The sequence below is a fragment of the Spinacia oleracea genome, chromosome 5, assembly GCF_020520425.1.
Source record: "Spinacia oleracea cultivar Varoflay chromosome 5, BTI_SOV_V1, whole genome shotgun sequence".
Lineage (NCBI taxonomy): Eukaryota > Viridiplantae > Streptophyta > Magnoliopsida > Caryophyllales > Amaranthaceae > Spinacia > Spinacia oleracea.
The window spans coordinates 110,774,286-110,792,698 of record NC_079491.1 but is presented as its reverse complement, the minus strand read 5'-3'; the positions used below and the strand labels follow the sequence as shown (position 1 = coordinate 110,792,698).

General features: G+C 37.3%; 1 protein-coding gene across 1 annotated transcript; it reads right to left on the bottom strand.

The window, feature by feature from the left end:
• Positions 1-2,450: 2,450 nt before the first annotated feature.
• Positions 2,451-6,752, bottom strand: LOC110785184 (uncharacterized). The gene is made up of 4 exons (XM_056829066.1): positions 6,554-6,752; positions 4,845-5,052; positions 3,980-4,142; positions 2,451-3,704 (listed from the first exon to the last, which is right to left on the bottom strand). The coding sequence occupies exons 2-4, from the start codon at positions 5,036-5,038 to the stop codon at positions 3,540-3,542; spliced, it is 522 nt and encodes a 173-aa protein (XP_056685044.1). The 5' UTR covers positions 5,039-5,052; positions 6,554-6,752; the 3' UTR covers positions 2,451-3,539.
• Between the last annotated feature and the right edge of the window lie 11,661 nt (positions 6,753-18,413).

Genomic DNA, 18,413 nt, shown 5'->3' with positions numbered 1-18,413 from the left:
AACGGCCCAGACCCTATTTTCAACGCCTGGCTCTAGGCGCCGAAATCTTCGGCGCCCAGCCCTGGGCGCTGAAATTACCTGGGACGTGTTCTTTCCTAATTCTTTGTGGATTAGAGCTCTAAAATTCTATCTTTCCACGAACTCTTTTCTATAAATATAGCCCCAAATTCGACGAGAAAAGAACACACAATTCATATTCTGAGTATTGACTCCAACCCCTAAGCCTAAGCCTTACGCTGCGAAATTGATCCCGCGTTGTGTCGCAATCGATCCAAAAATCGAACAGAACGTATCCTGTCCCTTGTAGCTAAAGAATTAAGCCTGGAAACTTGAGATTCGTTAAATAAAAGGAGAAATAGCAAAGCCTAAGTGGTTAGTTTTCTGAGAACCGTGACGCACCTCTCAAGGGTGCGTCGTAATGTGTCCCTCCGCATGATTTAATTGCTTTCCTCGCCCTTTTATAAAACTGTTTAACTATTTAATCTGATTGTTCTATCACGCCTAATAAAGATAATATTTTGGGAAATTGAACTATCATGCTAGGTCCCTTAAAACAATCTAAATCAGATAATCGCGATCGATCTAGTATTATGTGTTGCATATTGTTTAAATCAATTCAGATTAGTTTAATAGTTAACGCATGTCCCTTCAATTATTTATGCTGAGCTAGTAAGGATATCCTTCCTCTGGAGTTATCGAAGAGCGAGTACTCCTCTCGGTAGTTACAGTCCCCCGAACCCTCAATCTCTACCTTGCGGGTGTATGTTGAGAGATCCCCACACCAGGGATCACAAGGGAACCTACGGCCGTCGTGGTCAAACATAATTGCACTCCCTTTATGTCATGATAACCGGGTTTTGTCAGTTTTTCTCATTGTCGTTAAAAACTGAATGGCGACTCCTATATTACTAATCAATTGGGTGTAAACTCACAGGAAATCCAATTACACTTGATTTGACAAAAAGTAACGTCACACCCACGAGGGACGAGGTCACGCATTAGCCTCGTGCTTTTTCGACCCCCTCACACCTTGTGTCTCATTTGAATAAATTACAATGAAACATATATCTAGACATGGGCCTTAGTTTGTTGAATAACAAACACTAAGCTCCCACTGAGTTTAGCAACTCTTTAGATATATATTTATGAAAAGATATTCTGAAATTACTTTTCAATAGCTTTGACGAATTTGGTTTAGTTTGGTAGTAGTTCAGCATTTTGTTTTAGAATTTATAGGAAAGGTCTTTATGATTCATCATTGATCGAATCAAGTACTAATTGACTCCGATCATTCCAACTTAGATATGCCATATCTTATGGAGCTAGATCGTGAAATTACAACACACAATCATAGATGATCATATTTGGTCTTAAAGTAATCATCGACATGATCTAACTTAGATCTTTATGATTTCTTGCCAAGTGGGATTTATACTTCTGAATCTTTGAACTAGCCAAACAAATTCAATCTTATATCACGTTGAGTAAATAAACCTATATTCACTCAAATCTGTGTGAAATAATAAAGTCATAAAACCTTTCTTTAGCTTTGAACTCTATCGTCTCGGCGTTCTAGCAATAGTTCATATCTTTTGTTACTTTCAACAAGTAAGACTAGCTTGTCTTGAATTGATCTAGAAATCAATCAACTTTCAAAAGTCCATCAAAATAGAGCTTATGAATGTTAACTTGTTGATATGGTCTAAGAAACAATGCCAAAGATTAGCGAAACTCAAATCAAGGGTTTGATTTGAACCTAGTAAAGTTTTTATTGTTAAAGAGTTGTTTGTTTTAATCAAGCATATTGACTCAACCCGTAAATGACCATTTCATTCAAATAAACAAACAAACATTGTTTTTGTTCTTCTGAATGTGAGTCTTTCTGTGTTTGAAACAGAAATTTAGGTATGCTGATTAAGGAACAAAATAGCCATTAAGTTCCAGCCTTTGAAAGGACTTACACTACTACATTTCTTATCAGATGCAACGCCTAAAATCGTTGCATTAGGCATCAAAATCCGTCGCATTAGACCTAATGCGACGATAAATGACCCTTGCATCCGGTGGCGTTGCATTAGGCCTAATGCGACGATCAGTGACCTAATGCAACGGGAAATTAATACCGTCGCATTAGATAAGCATCTAATGCGACGGTCCTTAGATGGGGTGTCGCATTAGATCTTTAGCTAATGCGACGGGCATTTTAGCTAATGCGACGGTTATTTAAGCTAATGCGACGGTTATTTTAGCTAATGCGACGGTTATTTATGTTGGCTTAAAGAAATAATGCAACGCGTTTTAGCCTAATGCAACGGTAATTTATTGTCAAAATAAATCTGTTGAGCACCTAATGCAACGGGTTCATTTATTCATAATAATAATAAATAATAATAATAATAATAATAATAATAATAATAATTAAAATTAGTTTTTCAAATTAAAAAAGGATGTCAATAATAAAAGATTTTCATTGACTTAAAGAGTAATATTACAATATTAGTGCCCATAGGACACATGCATTACAAAATAGTTGTTCACTAACTAACTTAGTGTTTTTAATGACTAAAATACATAAAATTAAGATTCATAGAAACAAATTCAACGTTACTAAAAATCACAAAATGACCCAAAAACAAACAAGAGCCCCCATCTCATTTGCTAGATCTATATTTCTCCTCCATTTAGCTCACCATGCTCCTGCAAGTTTAAATCACGAATGGGCACAAATTAAAGATGGTACACTAGCTAAAACACGATAAATAAAAAAAATAACCTTCATGTTTACTCAAATAAAAACATGAAATTTCACTCATGTTGAATTCCTCGTTTGACAAGACAACTTTTCCCTCATAGTAAAATGACTGATTACCAAAAAGAGGTAGTGTTATAGTCCATACTCAAATGTTCTGTTCTGAATACTAAAAAGTAGGGAAAATGAAGAGAAACTAGCTAATTAAAGAAAGAGTTACTGTATGTATACTTGTAGTGCTTGTAAGAAATCCGGTTGAAGATCCCCTATTAACAATCACCATTCCTTAACAATCATTATTCTTCCATTAAATGATTGAGGCCATTCCAATATAAGGAATCATAATCTTATTATCAGTAATATTAGTAATAGAAAACCTCCTGATGAAATAACAATCATGTAGATAAAACGTAAGGTTTACCCACATGGTTCCACTTGTCAAAAGAATTCAGAAATGCAGATAAAAGTTTGCAAGAAAAGAGTAAAAACGCCATTAACTATAGCTTTGCTTTGCTTCACTATATAATCCACGTTATAAGCCATAAGCATAACTATCCATTATCAGGTAACATATTGAAGAAGGCGAGTAAAGATGCACATTATAATGACTATACTGTCATAGTATCAGATAATCAAAGCTCAAACTTTCGGCATACAACATCCACATAGGTTAGCCTTTATTCTACTGCAGGGGAGCTGGGGAGGTATGGAAAAGTCGGGTATAATGTATAACGCCTTCCTATTAAAGTGAAGGGGTAAAGATTCGAACAATTTTAGATAAGAAATACTTCTACATACAACAACAAATCATTACATTGCTCAAAATCAAGCATCTACCCCCACATTTCACAAACAAATCAGGGAAACAGAACTTAATAGTAAGTGGAGTAGTTAACTTACACAGTTGTGTGGAGACAATGCAAGATTGCAAGCTAGTAGCAAAAGCCACCCACATCTTTGTTTTCATAAAAAGAAATCCCACTTATGCATCAATACCAAAAACATCAGCAACTAAGAACATGAACTTTGAAAAAAATAGCTTCAGGGCCTAACATTTAAATACTCAGTAGGGTAAAATGGGACATTGGAACAAGCTTCACTGAGTAAAACACGAGTTAAAAAGAAATTTTAGTGAATTTAGGGACAGACGTGTAGAACCATTTTAAGGGCATCATGGTATGACCAAAGCAGCAACCAATATACAAACAAAATAAATAAAGAGAAACTCACCCTAATATTAAACTTCTTTTTTATCCGCGTGCGGAAGAAACCCGAGTATGTTCCCACTGACATGGTCAATGCGATGGTCAAATATAGGAAACAACATTTCCTGGTCACTATGAAGGCAACACAACGAGAAATGCTGACACAGATAATAGGAAATAGACAGCTCCTGTAGCACCACAACAGTTCTCTACTTCAGAAAACAACTCAAAGCAAGAGAAAGGAGCAAACAAGTCTATAACAATTAAAGTGAGATAAAAAACACGTTTGCAAAGACATTGTAACCACTTTTAAACTCAGAATCAATCATCAACATATGTTACATAATCCCCTAATGAATAAGCTTAATAAACTCATGTTTGGGATAAAGATTTCTGAAAAGAATGGCGTGTGAATAGAGTTACATAACACCTGATTCATCATGGGTAAATTGGCAACAATAAGGACACCCAACATCGACATAGAGACTATGAATCAGTAAAAAGCACCAAAGACCAACCTAATATGCAACCAATCCTGACAGTTAAACTGGTAGAACGATTGTTATGAAAGGGGTAGACCGTAGAGAATTAAATGTCAATTTTGTAGAATATTCTGTTACATGGACAAAATGATTTATTTTATTAACATTGAACAACAATCTGTTAATTAAGTATTGAATTGAAGCTCAAAAGAGGAAACTGCATTTTATTATAGTTTTGCACCTATAATTGTCTTTGTTGTCATTCAATCACATTGATCATCCATTGGCATAGTCGCCTGTATGCCGTAATCAGGGGATATTATGCGAGTTACATCATTACTGCAGACTGCCATTCCATGAGAATTCCAAGCTAGCGCTAACAGAGAAGATGGAGGCATGGGGGCATACCTGCTCTTATTTACCCTTCTAGAGAGGATGTCCACGAAAATTAATTCCAGGAAGCATGTAGTAAATGTTCCTCCATGCTTATTTGTATATTTTCCTTGGATGAAGTGGTCAGAACGCGAGACTGTAAGAACATTATTCTTAACATTCGAGCCAAGGAAAGCCTCTATAATTTCTTTCATCTTAATGGGAACCATTGATGATCTTTCTCCTGCAGAAAAAGGAAACGAATATTATATCTCCAACCCACCAGGCTAGTGATGTAAATTTAAAAGGCATGGGTTTATAACTCAAAGCAACACATTTGAAATTTAGCTCTGCTCAGTTCAAACCGAGAAATCAATTTCATAGGATAGTGATACAAGTTGCATCTTTATGAGATGATAAATATAACTTGTCATTCAGTCCAAATTCTCTGAGCCCATCTTGTGGAAGGTAAAATCTCCCCCTTAAAGCACTACATTGAAAAAATAGACTACCAGTTCCTGCTACATAGTAGCAATACAGTTCAAGCTCTTCATAGTTCTCATAACGAATTTTCCACATGTCCATTCTCATTCCTTTCATCAAATCTTTGAACGACTATTTGTCAAGAAATGTAAGTTAGTGTAGCAAAACTAACAGGAAATCGAAGGAGATAATTGAAGTAGCTAGGTGAAACATACCTTGATTTCTAGGGAATATTGTTAACCATCAGTTTTTCTACACCGATCCTCAATAAGAGATCGAGGGGATTAAAGGCAATGGGTGGAAGGTTAATTAGGAAACTAATTGATTGTACTTCATAAAGTAGACACCTCAAAGATGAACTTAACAACTTTACAGATAAGAAGCAAGAAAACAAACCTACATAAAGCACCGGATTTCCAGATACACTATCGCTTTGGATCATAAAACAGAAGCCAGGAATGCAAAACGCAGAAAAATTGGAGTGAATAGCACAATATACTCATATGAAAAGTAAGAATAGACACTGGACATATTACTTATCATGTACATCGGATTGAAGGTTACATAGCTCATATTTTTTTCTTTCTGTGAGAGCCCTATTTCACATTACACAAATATAACCTGCAGAGTTTCTAGCTACAGTATCAAATCCATTTACACAAATCGCTCCATATCAACAGAACCAAGCTTGCCCTGTAATTACCTAATATCCCAGGCACCCTAAATCGATGCTCTAGCACATATGAAGAAGAAAACATAAACCAATATATGGGTCATCTTATTGACAGCATGTCAGCTAAAGTAAAATAAAATCGAAGATAACGCATTTCCCATTCCCGAACAATCCGAATTACTTAATCGAAACTCCTGGGAAGACCTTCTAGTTACAATTTGCACACCTAGTTGCTCTTATGACACAAATTTGGGAAACAAGGGCGGACCTTTGTTAATTAATAAACAATCAATCAAGTAAACCCCAATTAGGCAGATACTCATCGCTAAATGGTTTCAATGAAGATATTCGGTTACTCCGCAATTTTGAACACATACATCAAAACATTTCTTGTACAACCTAGTAACACATATTCCACGATTAAAATCATACAACATATCAACATACATTCCACGGGTTTCTCTAATCTGAATTCGGAAAATCTTCGCTAAAACCCTAAATCATTCACTTTCATAACAAATCGGAAACCCTAAATCAAAAAAGTAAAGCGGAAAACAGAAAATAAGATTAGAAGAAAGAAAAAGGAAACCTGAAATCTTGAAGTTTGGCGGAGGATTTCTTCTCGACACCGAGAACGACGGTGTCGGTAGCTCGTACTCCGACGGCAGCGTTGCCCTTACGGACTGCTTCAAGTGTGTATTCGACTTGAAAGAGATGGGCGACAAGTGAAAATACTGTAATTGATCTGTCTTATCTCGCCATTTCTCCCTCTTATTCGTCTCCTTCAACTATCACTGTTCTCTCTCTCTCCAGGGATCGAAAACGATGGAGTCAAATTAATCAATTATCATCTAAACTCAAGACAGCAAAATACTTGAATTCTTTAAACTTCAAGAAGCCATAAGTTGCGAAAATCAAATTCATCTTTGAAATAAAGTGAACCCATTGAAATTGCAAAGAGCTGACATGTTAAACCCCATCAATTCAAATCATCAAAATCCTAAATAACTAAAACTATTACAATGCAATTCAAGAAATTGGGCCAAAAAATAAATCGAAATAACAAACCTTGGTAGAGTTTTTGAATCTGTTGTATGGGACTACAGTTTGTCGTCCTCTGGCTTCATCGTGGTGGTGTAATTTGAATCCATTGAAGAGTTTTGGAGTTTTCTTCAGAGAATTTGCGCATCTAATTGCTAGACCTTGCGAGAATTGCTCAGAACTAATTGCGAATTGCAAACCTAAATTGTCGAACTAAACCCTAACATTGAAAATCTCTCTATTTCTTCTCACTATCTGTCCTCTCCATTTATGAATTTCTCAGTCTCTTTCCTCTCCTTAGAATAATTAGGGTTTGTGTTTTTTTAGTTTATGTTGCTTTTCCTCTTTTGGGTTCCAGCGCGGTTTGAAAATTTTGGGAACAATCATCCAAGCGCGGGGTTTAAAATTTTGGAAATACAGTGAAAATTTTAAGCACAGTAATATTTATGGGAGGGAATAAAGTAAATTGGTACACCCGTCGCATTAGCCTAATATGCGTCGCATTTGACCCTCTAATGCAACGGCTTTAGACACACCGTCGCATTAGCCCAGATTTTTGAAATGTTATACAAGATACCGTTACATTAGCCTTCTCTATTGCAATGGTTCTCGATAAGGTGTCGCATTAGCCTTTTCTTGACCGTTGCATCTGATAAAAAATGTAGTAGTGTTAAAACAAACTAGATGACCCTACAACTAATGTAGTATTGACATGCTTCATTTCCCACTTGTAGGCCATTAGTAAGTAAGAACCTCAAGCGGTATATGATACCAAGGAAGTTTGATTGCTAGGTCACTTCTCTTTAAACATAAACTTATAGGTAGAAACGAAATCGTAAAATTTCTTTCATTTGTTCCTTGTTTTTCTATTTCTTGTACCCTTTCTTATAGTCTTAAGAATTGATTTCTCTAGATTTGACTTTTATACTTTGTTTAGACATGTCCAATGTCACCAACAAGGTTCTTTACCATTTTAATTTATGTTGAATATTTTGTTTCAACTAGATGATCTTACCAGAAGCTTCTAAAGTTCTCTAAGCATCGATCTATTCGAATGTCTAGGGACTAGACTCATTCGAGAATTAAATGGAAAATGATTTTAGGTTGTTAACCATTGGTAAAGCTGAGCGTTTAAACTCAATGCTTTATGATCTCAAAACTACATTGTATTTTGAATTCACAAGCACCAATCGGTTCGCCATTCGACTTTGATACTCGAAAACAACCATAAAAGTCGCTAAAAGAAACGTACATTTTAAATTGCTCATTTTCTCTTATTTCCATGAATCGTTCTTGGATTCATTACCAATCGAGGAAATTTACTGTTACCTTTCTAAAAGGATTTACTGCAGTGCAAGATATTTAATTATAAACAATAATCAAAACATACATTGAAGCATGCAAAGTCTAAACATTTATCATGAATAATAACTTGAAATTAAAGCAATAATGCAATTTTAAACAAGTTATTGGCATTTTATTCGAATTTATTGTTCCGGCAAGTGTGAATAAAATGATTCCAAGACCCTAAAACCATTGAAGAATTAAGAACAATATGTATTTTGACTCAATTCTGAAACATTTTAGGTAAGCAAAAGCCTTTTGCTAATAGTCTAGAAACTACTCTTGGTTGATAGGTACGTCTAAGAACTTATTAGGTAAACCTATCGATTTTGCCACGGCATAAAAGGACACCTTACTTATATCGTTGAGTTTCACCAAAACTAACATGTACTCACAATTATTTGTGTACCTTACCCCTTTAGTATCGATAAGTAACACCTCGCTATGGCGGAAACCTATTACTTAGATCGATGAAAAAAGGATATCCAAGTAAGTGTTATTTTAGCATGGCACCTTTTAACTCAATTTTTAAGTTTGGAACTTAAGGCTCTTACTATGTTGGTTAGATTTTAAGTGAACTAAAATCCTTAATCATGCAACATAGTCAAGCCACAATCTCATGCATATTTAAGACATATTTAAAAGCAATAAATAACTTAAAGCATGCATAAGATAAATGTGATCTAGTATGGCCCGACTTCATCTTGAAGTTACAACTTCAAAGTCCGTCTTGAAAATCTCCGTGAGAGATGCCATTTTCTTCAAATAGGATAAGCTATAATTAAACTAATTACAACTATTTGATGGTACGCAGACCATATTTTAGTTGAAAAATAAATTTGGTGCTTTAGACCAATTACATTCAAATTAATGGTACGCAGACCATATTTTCTATCCTATTTGGGTCATACTAGTCACTTCATAACCTGCAAAACAGTACATATACAATATATACCATTCACCCATTCATTATCATGAATGGCCCACATAGTTGGTTAGTAAAACACGTTATGCATCACATAAATATTTGCAGCAATTAATCAAGGGCACCAATAATCTACCAATTATTCAGTCCTTATTAATTCTAATCAAGTTGTTTAACCTTAAAGGATTTGTAGACCTAATCAAGAGTTTATGACTAAAATTGCTCCCACTTAAACCAATAAATTCATATGCTTTATTAATTTTAAACATAAAAATGTATTTCTAGTCTAACCGGAAACATACAAATTTAATTAAAATTTAAATCTCATATAAATTTATAATTGAATCCACTTATTTAATTTATTTTCAGTCGAATTTAAATTAATTCAAGGTTTTTAATTTTAGTAAAATAATTAGAATAAATTAAAATTTATAATAATTATAATATTCAAAATTAAAATCCAAGAAAACAATTTAAATTATTAATTTTAAAATTAATTAAAACGTTTCCGAACTGAAAATTCAATATTAAATTTAAGAACGACTCAATCGTAACACGACGAGGCACTTGGGCTTGCGCCCAAGCCCCATCGAGTGCACGAGGCTTAGCGCCCCTCGACTGTTCGTATAGCAATACGCAAGAAGGCCACACGCAACGCAGCAGTGCAGGCCACGCTGCGTGCGCCCGCTTGCTCGTCACGCCTGCTTGCCTCGCGTCTGCTTGCTTGCTGGGCGTGGCAGCGCGCGCTGTGGCGCAGCACGCTTGTTGCCCACACGCGTCTTCCCGATGGCTTGCGCCTTGGCCCTTCGCCATTGCCCACTCGCCCATATGCGCACAGCACTCGACACAGGGCAACGTGCTGCCTTGTGCTCGTGTGCCATGGCTCTTGCTCGTTGCATCGTACCGCATGGGCGACGAGCTCCCTTGCTCGTCGTCGCATGCCCGCACTATACAACACCCCTTAAGGGTAACACGTAGCGTCCATTGCTTTGTGCGTGCATGTTTTATTAGCGAATTGCATAAAAATTAAAACTTTTATTTCCAAAATTAATGACAAATTAATAAATCATATTAATTTCATAATTTTAGGGCGAAAAATCGAAAATTTATTAATCAATTAATTTCCGATTGACATGGATTCAAATCTAGGTCATAAAAATTTAAAATTTAACATAAATTAACAATTTTTATGGTGGATTTTAATCATTGGTACCTAATTAAATTACTAATTAATTATGAAAAACAAATCAATTCTAAATTATTCGAATTTCAACAAATTAATCATAATTACAAATTAGGTTGTATAATTAACAAGTCTAGGCATTCATAATTGTTAAACATATACCGTAGGTCAATCAAAAACTCAAGATTTATCAACAAGAATCGCAAATATTCAATTTAACATCTTAAATTTACAAACTTTTGCGTTCGAAAAACTAAAACCTCCGAAAAGTCATAGTTAGGCTTCAAATTTGGGAATTATGGGTTTCGGCGAAAAAAAAAAATTGTCAAATTTTTAGAATGCCTTTTACATGCGGAATTGACACAAAAATCACTCGATTTGGATGAGTAACGAAGAAACTGCCGAAAAACTGCGTACATATAATTAAATAAACGCAATTTGCAATTAATTACGAAAATTAATCACCCCTTTAATTCTTTGCAAATTTGTGAAATTTAACCATGTTCATGCAATTTAGATTATGAAAATAATAACAGGCTCGTGATACCACTATTAGGTTATGATACATATGAATAAACATAAATCATGCGGAAAAATCATAAAGCGATGTGAGTAGTTTTCCCTTTTTTTTCAAAAATTAAAGGATTGGTTTTCCGTTTTTCCAAAAAAGAACGATGTGCCGGATTTTTCTTCGTTTTACGTCCCATAAAAACAAGGGGGTTTTCTCGTTTAGCTAACCCTGAAAATGAGAATCTTTAAAAACATTTTTACCTCGTGATTGGGCTTGGCCAGGCCCAATTACACTTTATAGCTTTTATTTCGAAAACATCTGTAGCTACTCCCAATGACAAAGTGAGGGAGTTTCTACACATCTTTAGATACTTCCAATGACAAAGTGAGGGAGTTTTCTATACTATCCTTTGATAAATCCCAATGACACGTGAGGGATATGTCGACACTTCAAGTGATGACCCTTAAGTCAAATGTTATCACTCGGGGGCTCGTGAGACCCTCGCAAAACAGGTCACCATGGCTTGTATGACGCACTCCGTCTAATACTTTGACCATCGTCTTACTCTAAGACTCAGTCAAAGTGGGGGCTAACTGTAGACACCTGCTTTTGTCCCCATTCCCGAAAGGGAAGGTTCGATGATGAGAACATAAATCTCCACTTGGCAACGCATCTCCTATAAAATAACAAATCTCAATCACCCTTTTCATTTCACCCGAAACCTGCTATTTATAGAAACCTGCTATTTATGGAAACCTGCTAAAAATAGTAACTGTCATAATGGGTAATTGTTAAAAGTGGCAAGACATAAAAGATAGAAACCTGTCAGAACTAGGTGTTGCACTCCAACATAAATCCTAAATGAGATAGAAATTGCAAGAGGAATCCTATTCCTAATATGATTCAAAAATAAGAGTTACGTATTAATTAAAATCCTAACGAGCCTAGAGTTCGTAACGGGCCCAGACGCATTCCGTCATAAAGTTAATACGCGCTAAAAGACTCGAATAAGTCTCAAACACTCCGGATTCTAAGAGTCCAAATCTGACAAAGAAAACGACCCAGACCCTATTTTCAACGCCTGGCTCTGGGCGCCGAAATCTTCGGCGCCCAGCCCTGGGCGCTGAAATTACCTGGGACGTGTTCTTTCCTAATTCTTTGTGGATTAGAGCTCTAAAATTCTATCTTTCCACGAACTCTTTTCTATAAATATAGCCCCAAATTCGACAAGAAAAGAACACACAATTCATATTCTGAGTATTGACTCCAACCCCTAAGCCTAAGCCTTATGCTGCGAAATTGATCCCGCGTTCTGTCGCAATCGATCCAAAAATTGAACAGAACGTATCCTGTCCCTTGTAGCTAAAGAATTAAGCCTGGAAACTTGAGATTCGTTAAATAAAAGGAGAAATAGAAAAGCCTAAGTGGTTAGTTTTCTGAGAACCGTGACGCACCTCTCAAGGGTGCGTCGTAATGTGTCCCTCCGCATGATTTAATTGCTTTCCTCTCCCATTTATAAAACTGTTAAACTATTTAATATAATTGTTCTATCACGCCTAATAAAGATAATATTTTGGGAAATTGAACTATCATACTAGGTCCCTTAAAACAATCTAAATCAGATAATAGCGATCGATCTAGTATTATGTGTTGCATATTGTTAAAATCAATTCAGATTAGTTTAATAGTTAACGCATGTCCCTTCAATTATTTATGCTGAGCTAGTAAGGATATCCTGCATCTGGAGTTATCGAAGAGCGAGTACTCCTCTCGGTAGTTACAGTCCCCCGAACCCTCAATCTCTACCTTGCGGGTGTATGTTGAGAGATCCCCACACCAGGGATCACAAGGGAACCTACGGCCGTCGTGGTCAAACATAATTGCACTCCCTTTATGTCACGATAACCGGGTTTTGTCAGTTTTTCTCATTGTCGTTAAAAACTGAATGGCGACTCCTATATTACTAGTCAATTGGGTGTAAACTCACAGGAAATCCAATTACACTTGATTTGACCAAAAGAAACGTCACACCCACGAGGGACGAGGTCACGCATTAGCCTCGTGCTTTTTCGACCCCCTCACAGTGGCGACTCTGCTGGGGATAGTGAATGAAATACTCGTGCTCGTAAGTAATAAAAATAGCCGAAGGGTGAAACGATCCTACCCCGCGTTTATTTCCCCATCAAGTTGGGACGACCTGAAAATCAGCATATTAATGTGAACGGACAGAACCGCATAACGAATCTTGGCTCCCTTGGATGTTTCATCTCGGGAGTTGGGACTAAGGATACCCATCGCCAACCGGGGGGTGCAGACGCTTCGAACGTTGTCCACTCGGCACTTTCGCTAGTAGTACACCCGTCCCAAACCCAATCGCTCGCCCACTAGGTCCCTCTCATTGGTGCATGCCCCCTTGGCTTACATCGTGATTGGCCTCTTGGGCAAAATTCGTCTGTTGAAGGCACTACCTCGACCGGGGCATGTGTTGGATCTGCGATAGAAGCGGTACCAAGCCGGCGCAAATACTACCCATAGAAGCCTATCATAAACTACATGACATATTATTATTTTGCCTCATGTTGTAATGCTAGTTATGTGTAGCGAATTATGTGATTGTGTGTGACAAATAATACTAGAAAACCAACGACCTTAAGAATTACCCAAACATTCATAAACCAATTGGCCAAAGAGTTATACCAAAATACGTGTTCCGCAACCCCGAACGTTCGCCACAAAAATAAGCTACGCTCGGGATGGCCCGTAACAAATCCCACAAACGCTGCACAACGCGTAAAGGACGTTATTAGGCAAGCACGCAAAATTAAGTCGCATAAACAAAAAATATACGTAAACAGAAAACGAATTAAAATAACCTTGGATGTCACATGGGCAAAATATTCAAAAAATAATGTTCAAATAGAGTCTTCAAGGAAAAATAATGTTCGAATAAAAAATAAATCCGAGTCTAGACTGGCTATGCCAAAGTACAATCTAAATCCTAAGTCTTAGTTGTTTTATCCATAGAATCGGTCCTAATGCTTGGTGTTGTTCTGCAAGTTAAAAGGGTTAAACCATATTGAGTCTCCCTTCCTAACATTTAAATCAATAAGCACCCATATGTAATTGTCATCCCTTGCTAAGAATCTGCAGCCTCAATACTCTCTCCCACCAATAAAAAGAATATATTATATTATTTTCAAAATGGAAACAGTCACATTCTGAAAATCATTCCCCCATAGTCGCACAACCCCCAAAGTGAACCTAAGGTGTCAATACCATTAGCAAAAAATTAATGGCCTCAAGGCTTATGATCACATTGGGTCACAACTATTATAGTCCTCTCGAGCCACTCGCTCCTTTAAATACTCCTAAGTACGGACTAAAAGATTTTCCATGAATGCAACATGACGAACCATGAAAATACCCAAATCGGCATACCATAAGGCTACCATTGGGGTAAAGAAATACACACTAAGAGGGAAGCCGCACTAATGATTCTAGTCTTGCAAAAATAAAAATTCGATCTCCCCAACTAACTACCTTGCCAACATTAAGCAAAATGGCGCATGACAAATGAACACCCAAGGGTTAAAATCTAAAGTGTCAACCAACTAAAGTTATGGTCCAATTAACCTAAGTCTAAAAGTCGCTTGGTCAAGTATTATAGGCTTACGCCATGTCATTATTTTGAGTATAGGCCACCTCCTTGTATTCATACACGGGTTATAATCAGGAAGATTAATGAAAGTTCGAGTCTAAATCACAACTTCCAATTAAATCCTGGAAACCGGAGTCTGAAAAGAAACAAAAAATTATTTTCGATGTAATTCTTTCGTTAAATTTCAATAAAGTAAAAACAATATTTGGAATCTACGCTATTTGCACATTTTAAGAAACGACTAAATACGCTCGCAAAGTAAGACAATTTAAAGGTCCACCCTAGGCCTACTAAAGCTAAAGGTCCACCCTAGGCCCTACTAAAATTAAAGGTCCACTATAGGCCTACCAGACGAGGCTCACTCAGTCTCGCCTCGTGACTCAAAGACCACAACAATCTACCTTTTAGCCCAAATAAAAAAAAATTGATTGAAGGATTTATGTTGGGGAGAAACCCCAAGCAAAAAGAAAAAAAGTGAAAGAGAAAAGGGAGAGCGAAAAGAGCCATGAAATACTTAGCCCGTACCTTCCAAAGTACGAAATCTACCCAAGTAAACGAAGGGAAAGAATTGAGTCAACCAATCCAAATCATGCCACAAAACTACATGAAATTCTACGATGTCTACCCTTTCCAATCCTTATGTTCTTAGACGCCTTCGCTCTGGGGGCCCTGTTCAGCTCATTTAACCCATCCATGTTCTCATTCCCAAAACTCAAGAAACCATTACCTCGACTCTTGTTCTTGAACTTATTGTCAACTGCAAACCACGTACGGCCATTGACACGTGCATCATACCCATTATTACACCACCATAAGTATAATGACCATATAACTTATTTGGATACATCCTTGAAGCCGTCCCTATGCTATTCATTAGCCTTGGTTGATGTAATCCTCGTGCTTGACCAATACCTATACAAATTATCCTATCTCATTCAACCCATCTTTCAAACTGTCTTGAGTCACGAATAAAAAAAGAGAAGACAAATGAAAAGTACAAAAAAAAAATTAATAAATAATAAAAAAGCAAACTTTGCAAAGCGCCTTTAAAAGTTCGTCTAAAAAGAAAAAGAAGCATTTAGCGCACCAAAAAAGATCCGCCCAGGAATCACTTTCAGCGCCCAGAGCTGGGCGCCGGAATCTTTAGCGCCCCAGCCCGGGCGCTGAATCTCTCTGCTTGCCAAACTTGGCCCAGAAGTGCTCGTCATTTTATCCGCACATACACGGAAAAATAACGAACACTTGGGGGGGTACAGCACGTATTCAGATATACGTACCAAAAAACACATGAAAAGATGTACTTAAAAAATAAAATAAAATTTTGGCTTACGGCAAAGCAGCAGATTAAAACAATAATAAACTTCACTTATTCTACCGTTTCAAATAATATGTTTCCACCTCAGAACGTACTTGTTTAAAATCGGCATTCTAAGAAACCATTTGCTGGCTAAGAACTACGCAAGACCTGATTCCAAATTAAATCTATTTAAGGCGGGTACGTAGGCAATCCATGATTCGGTCCAACCAATTTGCAAAAATGTTAAAGCCTACAGAATAACAAGAATAAAAAATAGAGTCCTTTATTGAAATTTAATTACTTGCAATCCAAGTCGAAAGAAAAATTTAAGTCAAAGGAAGAATCCAAATCATCAAGATGCCAAAATTAATGAGCACACATCGAAAAATAATAAGGGCACGTACCCTTGCCAGAAGGAGCACTCACACTCCTAGGCACTTAGCCAATACTCAAAAGATCGCTTTGCCTCAATAGAATGGGGGCTAGCGCGAGCGTCCATGACCTCTAAAGTACTCGACTTGACCCTCCCTAAAGCGAACTAACGCACTTAAAGACCTTCTTTCACCACTAGACATAGTCGTTCGCTTAAAGACCTTCTTTCACCACTAGACACAATCATAATCGCCAACAAGTAGTAAAGGCAGTAAGCTTGCAATAAAGAGGATTGTTCTACGGCGTCGCCCCATCGTTCCTTCGAACTCAAGGCACCCGTTCATGGTAATTCAAATGCTTGCGAATCCCCTTTGGAAAAAAAAATCAGACATTGTCAATAGGACTTGGCACTTAACCAAGGCTCACCCTACTCAGACATATGACACGGGCATCTAAAATCGAAATCTGAAAGCATCATTAATGGGAAGACATAATAGCGCGCAACTGGGGGCAAAAAAAATTGAAATGAAAGAGCTAGGGAAAGAACTAAGTATACCTTGGCCTTTTGTGCAAACATACACCAAGTAAATCTAAGTCGATTTGAAAACGGTTTATATTCCCGCAATTCTAGAAAAGATGCCCTAAAAGCCTAAAGCATGTGCCACACGGGCACAAGTAATACCTTGACGCCTGCACCTTGGCTTCCAGCAAATCCTTAGACAGCAATCCAAAAATCATAACAGTACTTCGATTCACTCATGTAATCCTGTACGAGCCCTTCCATAAGTCAACTTACTTAGGACACATCGGATTGTACACAGTAGGACTCGGACTTCAAATAATTTTCAAAGACTTCTTCAAACATAATAAAGTGTCGTTGGTTTAAGCTAAGTATGCGTTTATCTCGATGTTGCAAGTAAGTCAAAAGATTTCTAAATATGATTATGGGTAAAGAAAGGCACCTAGCTTTTGGACAAGGCACACTTCAACGTGTGACTACCTTGACCATGGCAATGTCGCACAATACGACATTTACAAGAGAAGTAGCAAATCACTACTTGAACGTACCTCGCACTAAACGAGTCTGGTTCAAACTAGTCATGATCCATGTCACCATGAAAGCATAAAACGTATGCCAAGCATTATAGCACCAAGCCAATCCCGTAGCTACAATTGGGGGCTTGAGAAAAACACTCTAAAAATGCTCGAAATGACGATTTTATCGCAAATTCTCGACGCTAATGCTATACACACGTCATAGGGGCACAATCCTAAGGTTTGATCGTGTGAAACGAACCTTAGAATGGCTACAACCCCTCCCAAATTCTAAGCACTACTTAGAACATATAAAGTCACCCCACTAACAAGGGTAACTGAGAATCGCGAGTCACCAAAACTCCGATCAAACTACTGCACATAACGCTCGCCCTACGACCGCCCGTTACACAATCTAAGTCGTTCCAAAGCAAAAGTAAAAGAAAAATCAAGGATAAAAACAAGAAAGAAACATCTATGAATCCTCGCATCAAACGAAGTAATAAGCCGTGCACACCCACGCAGAAGGCGCTACACTTGTTCGAACACCTGAACGAGGCATAATGAAGTACGGCAATGCAAAAAATAATAATGATGCCCCAACACCTGGAGGAATGTTCTAAGACACCCCGTTAGGCCACACAAGCCTACGTCGCACCATAAATTCAAACATCCCACGGTGCAAGTCTAAAAAAAAAAGTAAGGCATGTTGCGCTAATGCGGGGACGACCAAGAGCATGAGGCAAAGACTACTTATCGCCCAAATTCAAAATGCAAGCCACACGACTTCTACATTAAGGATTAAAGGTAGCAAAACATTACCTACCACGGCAGGGATAGCTCGTACCTACACGAGCGGAACCCCAAGGCATCTTTCTCGAAAGAACCTACAAAAATCGTACGCCGAAAGGAAGCATCCCAACATGCATACTTGGGGGCTCCAAGCTACGAAACGACCATAGCAAAATAAAAAATCTCGAAGAAAATGTTTGAACGATCGAAAGGGCACGATGCTTGAGCCCACTTCATGAATGGGCTTGACCCCTATCAAGCTTCTAAGCAAACTATTCAAAATCAGTCATT

What these genes read in the sequence shown, in the direction of transcription:
- LOC110785184 (XM_056829066.1), bottom strand. Translation starts at nt 5,038, where the DNA reads ATGGTTCCCATTAAGATGAAAGAAATTATAGAGGCTTTCCTTGGCTCG. An exon ending in AGAAGGGTAAATAAGAGCAG is followed by an intron (nt 4,143 to 4,844) that starts GTATGCCCCCAT and finishes GTGGTGCTACAG; the next exon opens with GAGCTGTCTATTTCCTATTA. An exon ending in AAAAGAAGTTTAATATTAGG is followed by an intron (nt 3,705 to 3,979) that starts GTGAGTTTCTCT and finishes ATGAAAACAAAG; the next exon opens with ATGTGGGTGGCTTTTGCTAC.